Below are 7,500 nucleotides of genomic sequence, written 5' to 3' on the forward strand. Positions count from 1 at the left end.
GAGCGCTTATTTGATGATAATAATATAATAATAATAATAATAATAATAAAATAATAATAAAATAATAATAATAATAATAATAATAATAATAATAATATAATAATAATAATAATAATAATAATAAAATAATAATATAATAATAATAATAATAATAATAATAATAATAATAATAATAATAATAATAATTAATAATAATAATAATAATAATAATAATAATAATAATAATAATAATAATAATAATAATAATAATATATAATAATAATAATAATAATAATAATAATAATAATAATAAAATAATATAATAATAATAATAATAATAATAATAATAATAATAATAATAATAATAATAATAATAATAATAATAATAATATAATAATAATAATAATGCTTCAGGCTTCAAGTGACTTCATGTGTAGTCAACTGGGTGTGTGTGTGTATGTGTGTGTGTAGAGAAAGAGAGAGAGAGAGAGAGAGAGAGAGAGCGAGAGAGAGAGAGAGAGAGAGAGAGAGAGAGAGAGAGAGAGAGAGTTGTTTTGTAGCCAGCTCAGCTTTCCAATTGACGGCTCTACACGAGGCCTGACGCCATGTGCTTAGGGAGCTATCGGGGAGCGACGGATAGACTGGACATATTCAAAAAATGTTTTGAAAAACGACTTCTTATCCCCAGCACATCCAGGTAGTGAATAGAGCGTCGAGTTGACACAATTTTCAAATTTAGTTTCCATCGTGGGGTTCGTTTCAAAGTGTCCAATGTGTCGACTGACGCAAGATCTCATCTTCGTGGGGAAAGGTTCTTTGTAGCATGCTGTTTCCTCGAACCCTCTTGAATTGTTACACATCCATTCAATAACTTTATCTTCCGACTCAACAATCCTTCTTAACATTTGATCATTGCATTCGCTATCCCAGCACTCTGAAAAATGCATACATAAATATTGAATATGTTTGGTATTAGTTATGACATAAAGATCAAATGATATTGATATTTTAGCCTTTTTCCTGATAAGATATCTATTTTTGGAAGTGCTGCTAAATATATCCTTCAACAGATTATCGGTCCTTGGGCCTGTTTAGTATAATTATTTATTTGTCGAAATCTGCAAGCCCGAAATCCATAATCCTGACAAATCAGAGGCTATCACAATATTTAATTACAATAAATGATTACAAGATTAACACATGATGCAATCTTCCCTAAATAACCAATGTAAGACATTACTAGGAGGGAGAAAGATTGGGCACATCACCACGGACGTCAGGAATCACCGATGTTGTCCAAGTAAGAACATTGAAAGTATACGTCAAAATGCATGCAGTTGAGCCCAAAACCGAGTGTTTAGTAATCTCATCCCTTCCCCTGATCCATCCTTCCCTCCCTCCGTCTCTCTCATTCCCTCTCCCTCTCTAGAAGCAGAGTTGTTTAAATCTCGAGTTAATAAAAACACATAATACAATAAATGAGTTTGAATAATAATATTCATACAGCAAATTTTGTTTATGTTTTCGTGCAAAACTGAAGATAATAAAGTTATGATTGTTGTGGTGACACTCAGATTATACACTTGTATTACCGGGTAATTCTATGTATGTCATATATCTGAATATAGAACTAACAAGTATGTTCTTGAAGCTGTGGAAAAGCTAGCGTGAAGACAGGAACTATCGCTTGCAATCTTTAAAAGACGGACGTTTGGACATCTGGGCAGACATAACAATTTGTGCAAGACAGCGATGAAAAGCACGGCGGTGGGTCAACAGAGAAGAAGAAAACAAACATGGAAAATGTGGCTGTGTAACATCAAGAAATGGAGATTGACCTGGCACCAGTCAATGACCGAGATGTGTAGTACTGGATTGTGAAGGCTGCATTCCCCAAATCCCCCCCCCCCTCCCACTTCCTGTGATGACCATCCGGTCATGGGAATGAATGAGTGAGTGAGTGAGTGAGTGAGTTGTGGTACGCAATTTTGTGTCTGTTCGATAATTTTCTTATTCCTCTCTTCTAATGGCCGCGCTCTTCCGTGCACGATACAGTTCATTTACAAATGACGGCAATTTAATAGAGAAAACTGCTCAATCTGAATCTTGTTATCTTTTGTTCGAATTTTACATTAGGTCAGATAATTTACCGTTTTGAGGTGGGCACCAATCATCAAGTTGGTTGAACACGTCACCAATACGAAAGTTGTCAATAGTGTCGTGGACGGAAGCACGTTGAAGGTCATAGCAATCTTGAACATTTGCACATATGTCATAAAAGTTATTAGCATACAAAGAAATGTTTTGCATCAGTTCTTGAGGTGGAAGACCTCTCACCAGACGCAGCAATGGTATGGAGTCGTCCTTCATCCTTAACATTCGACCCTTCACTGTCATGCCACCTGCAATGTGTAAAGAAATAAATAAAGTTTGGCTATATTATAACTTCTCATGGGGCTCTCATCAAAAGACTAGATTAGAAAAATGCAGTTATATAGCGTTATACTTTGTTGACAGCTTGATTTATGCATTTTTCCTCTTGTATATTTCGTTGTGGTAGAACAGCATGCACACATTCGACTGGGCATAGAGCATGTTGGTGGCTATTACAATTTAGACAAGACAATGCTACTTTACACTAAAAAAACATTCGAATTAAATATCTATCTCCGGGGAAAAAAAAGAAGAAAATGCCTTTCTAAGGGACATGCCATTGAGGTTTATAATAAGCTATTTGGATCTGATTTAGGTTGTTTCGCAAGGAAAGCTGTATTTCCACAATACAGCGACATCGAAGCATTAGAAAATTGTTGATATTTTCCCTAAAAGTTATGATCGGAGAATAGTCCATGGTTATATTAACAAATGATATATAACCCAAAATGATATCATACGGGGTGAAGCATGTGATTTAAAGAGAGAAAAAAGAGATTTAAGAGATTTAAATCAGAAAGAGGAACTTTAAGTTTTTATCATTTAGGGAAACTATATCCATTGTCTTTACTAAATAAAAGAAATAAATCATTGATCTTTTATATAGCGCAATATCCACTAAACCATGCTCAACGAGCTTTACAAGGGATCCCTGGCACACAACAACATTTAACATGTAGGACGGGACATATTAAATTTTTTTTTCAGACAGAGACAACGCTGTTAATGACCAGGTACTCATTTTACACTTGAGTACGTTGATAGAATATGAATAAAGAGCATTCTCCAAGGACTCTACTATACGCCGAGCGAGACTCGAACCCAGGACCTTCCGATCCGAAAGCGAGTGTCATACCATAAGACCACATAGCTGCACACATATCAACATAACCCAAATTCAATTTTTACTTTGTAAATAGAACTTACACGTCGTGTACTTATTCGCAGGCCTGATAAACCAAATTGTTATGGGGTCAGGTGAAATTGAATCGATTTCAAATCAATGCAAAATAAACTCCATTACAACAATGTAAATGTTGCTGCTCGGAGCTCGAAACAAATAAATAACAAAACAAAAACTGAAACGTCCACATTATCTGTAGTCGTTTGTTAAATTAATTGAAGCTTACATTCAATATCATTTTGTTATTCATTACAACAATGTAACATCAAGCCTACAATTGGATTCAATAGTCTGATGTCACGTAACCCAGCAACGGCGGCCACCGTGATTCTAAACAAAGAAAATCGGTACTTTTTATTCTTCATGCTGGCTAGAACTTTTCATATGTCTTGTGATCAGAATGTGTAAAAGTCAAAACATGATCAGATTTATAATGTTATTTTTTCCTCTGAATACGCTTTTATGCTCGTCTTAGAAATGTTTCATAACGGCGTCCGCCATTGTTCCGATAGTTTAGAGCCAGTTATTAAGTTACCATGCGACATTACGAGGGAAGTGACGTCACGACTGTTGAAGCGTATTGCGCTCGGTTTATTTGATTTCTGATATGTACACGTTGATCCGACACAATGACGTTTTGAAGCTTTGGGTAACATATAGATGATTTGCCTGTTCGTAATAGCTTTTATTTCCCCGTAAATATTGGTGCTCTCCACTAGTTACTAGTTATTCTAAAAAATGTAACTAATCTTACCAGAGATTTTGAAACATAAGACTAATTCCATTTGAAAAATTTGTCAGTGAGACACATGACCGCCTATCTATATTTATTTATAGACGATACGATGTCAAACTCAAGCCGTTTAACAATACAATTGTCGCTAGTTGATGCTATATAGGAATGATATACTGTGTTATTTTTTCCTGTTTAAATTAGAATGATGATAAATAAACCCTCGGCATTCACCACTCTTTGTTTTTGTTTCCACACTGCGGGTAATTAACCAATATCCATAACACTTGTTGACATAAATCATAGTGTGTTTGACAGCCACATAAGATATCCGGTTTCCTCCACTTATCTTTACCAACCAATGCTGTCTTCTCTCTCGTTATATCAGATATTTTAACTCAATCAATCCTAGAGATTTTTGCTAATTTTCAAAAATGGAAAATATGTACTAAAAATGAGCATGTACATAGATAGTTTTATTCAACTATCATTAACATGCAAAAACTAAAAACATTAGCTTTGATACTACGTCTATAATTTGTCTCAGAAAAATGTAATAAATAGGCATGGGGTAAAGGTAACCGGGGTAAACTACGGATATAGTCGGTGTTAGGGTTGAGTGAGTTAAAACCAATGAAAAATATATCGTTACTATTAGTTTCTATAACATCGTGTGGTTTCTTGTTTTGGAGAAGCCGTACAAAGTAAATAGGAGTTGGTTTTTTTATTTTCTTGTTATATTAATACAAAGCTGTGATTTGATAAAGTTGGTACAAGAAGGGAGCGTTTATTTTTAATGATTATAATTTTATCTTCACTAAATTATGTATTATTGGGGGTAAGACGATCATTAAGACGAGTATTATTGAAGTAACACTCTGGGACTTGGGGTCGAGCCCCACTTTGACATATCATAATTTTTACTAGAACAGAAAACAGCAAATTTTCTTTTCGCCTTGTAATGCTGCCGACTTCTAAGTTAGAACACATTAATGTTTTAACCAGTTAACTGTCGTAATCTGGAAAGACTCATATTTAAAATTTGGCTAGAAAACTCGTCTATTCAAATAACGACAGATATAAATGACCCTCATCTTGGCAAAAACTCTCAAACCTGGGACTTTGCGACGATGAGGGTCGATATTTGAAGGAAAGACGAGATTTCTGGACACATTTTAAATACGTGTTTTTCCAAAGTATGGCAATTTACTGGTTAATGAGAGAGAGAGAGAGAGAGAGAGAGAGAGAGAGAGAGAGAGAGAGAAAGTGAGAGAGAGAGAAAGAGAGAGAGAGAGAGTGAGTGAGAGAGAGAGAGAGAAAGAGAGAGAGAGTGAGAGAGAGAGAGCGATAGAAATTGTGGTTTTTCAATAGGTTTAGCACACGTATACAAACGGACATGTTCGATCCCAAGATGAACAGATACTTTTCTCTGCCCAACAAGCAAAGTAATGGGTTACTGGTAAAACTTGTAAAAAGTACTTTGAAATTGCACAGCAGCGTCTGTATCTCAGTGGTTAAAAGCAATTCTTACTCTATGTCTACCGCTATAGAAAACGGATAGCTTCTCTTTCATGGGTGGAATTTAATTATAAATGCTTGAAACAAAAATTTTCTCGGGGGGCAAATGATGTGGGATTTTTAAAAAAAATACTATTTCCATGCTTCTTTCAGATTATATCTGTGATTGCATACTCACCAATACAAGTCTGTATGTCGATATTTCTGTTTATGTTCATACAAATCTGTATTTATAATTAAATTAATTTTCATGTTTATGTTCCAGACAAGTCTGGTCATTATTGAATTTGAACTTTTAATATGATCCTGTCTGAGCTTTGTTTGCGCTAAACTCGAAAAAAATCTATTTAGCTATTATTCTTCCCCTCTTTGGTTTCCTTGGGGGTCCCGATAGCTCAGTTGGTAGGGTACTCGCTTCACACCCAAAGAGGCCAAGATCGATCGAGATTCTTTTCTATTCCCTTGTCCACTCGATCAGTGATAATGATTGGGTAGCTGGATCTGTTTGATCTATCGGAATGTACTTTGCGATATACTATCGTCCTATAATAAGGATAGCAAGCAATTCCACAGTACATGGGCCTTACGGCTCTGAAACATTACTTTTTTTTTTGAACTATGAATGAGAGCTGAAAATGTCACAATAATCTTGTCAAAGTGACAGTAAGCTGCTGGAAGCCGTGGAGTATAAAAAGTAATGAACAAAAATGATTATAACAGCTTCGAAAAAGAATAAAATACCAATCACCAAACATTTCGGGCTCAAAACCCTTCTTCAGCCAATAACAAAAACAATTAAAACAATAAACAAAATTATTCTTGTTATTGGTTAAAGAAATGTTTCGAGCTCGGAACGGTCCGTGCTTAGTATTTGGTTGGGGATTTTTTTTTCGAAGTTGTTATATTCATTTTTGTTTATTGCCTTTTACAATCCCTTCTAGAGCTGAAGTATTCATTTCTTTGTTGCGTATATTATTGTTATAATCTCTAAAATACAAACATTATTTTAAACAAAATCATTCTCACCGAGAGCATAGTAAAGAACTGCAACGCTTAAGATGAGTCCCTGTGCAAAATACATTTCCTTTGTTAATCTCTCGTCTTTCTTCGCACTACAGCTTTCGAAATGAAGTTGAACTCTTTCGAAGTTAGTTTTTATACTTTTTATCAACATAATATAGTCAGTGTTGAAAGAAGGCTCAGAAGGTAAGTTGACACGTCACAATCAAATAACATACCATGCACCTTTGGTGCGCTTGGAGATTAATGACTTTTTGTCACTAGTAAATAGTGATAAATAATGACGTGATGACATGTTCTATGTTTGTTAAGTGTCGTAAAATCCTTTAATAAAGTGTTGATATCGCTTATCTAAACAAAATATTGCATTAGATCGACGTATTCATATTTTCAGGTCTGATAACCCAATTTGTTATGGGCTCATTGTTGAAATGCCAACTCAAACCAACGCAATATATTATTCTCATTAACAACCATATTGAAACTTACAACAGGCCCATGATTACGTCCAGCTAATGTCTGCTAATATATGCAACGAATATAAGATGTTTTAGTGATATGTTGTGATTTTTTTTTTTTTTGTTGTTGTTTATTTTTTTAACTGGCCTGTGCTCTTTTGTATGACTTTCCAAAATCTGAAAGTGAAGGCATTATTCTGTCCCTATGTAGAATTGTTAGTGAATCTGATAATCCAAATTGTTTTGAACATTTGGTTAAAATGCAATATCTTCATCAAACGAAAAAAAAGAAAGATAAATAACGATCAACATTGTAACAAGGTTTAATCAAGTCAATAAATTGCCCGAAAATTGTTTAATATATGTTTTTTAAAAATCAAGCAATTTTTATCGGTTGAAAATTTAAAAAAAACATAACGAAAATCAAAACAAAACAAACAAAAAACAACAACAAC

At 34.1% G+C, this 7,500-nt stretch overlaps 1 protein-coding gene across 1 annotated transcript; it reads right to left on the reverse strand.

The window, feature by feature from the left end:
* Positions 1–308: 308 nt before the first annotated feature.
* Positions 309–6,689, reverse strand: LOC144963832 (uncharacterized). Its single transcript, XM_078897770.1, has 3 exons — positions 6,594–6,689; positions 2,130–2,381; positions 309–913 (listed from the first exon to the last, which is right to left on the reverse strand). The coding sequence occupies exons 1-3, from the start codon at positions 6,646–6,648 to the stop codon at positions 591–593; spliced, it is 630 nt and encodes a 209-aa protein (XP_078753896.1). The 5' UTR covers positions 6,649–6,689; the 3' UTR covers positions 309–590.
* Between the last annotated feature and the right edge of the window lie 811 nt (positions 6,690–7,500).

This window comes from Berghia stephanieae, chromosome 2 (assembly GCF_034508935.2).
Source record: "Berghia stephanieae isolate SIO BIC M18660-M18661 chromosome 2, UCSD_Bste_1.3, whole genome shotgun sequence".
Taxonomy (NCBI): Eukaryota; Metazoa; Mollusca; class Gastropoda; order Nudibranchia; family Aeolidiidae; genus Berghia; species Berghia stephanieae.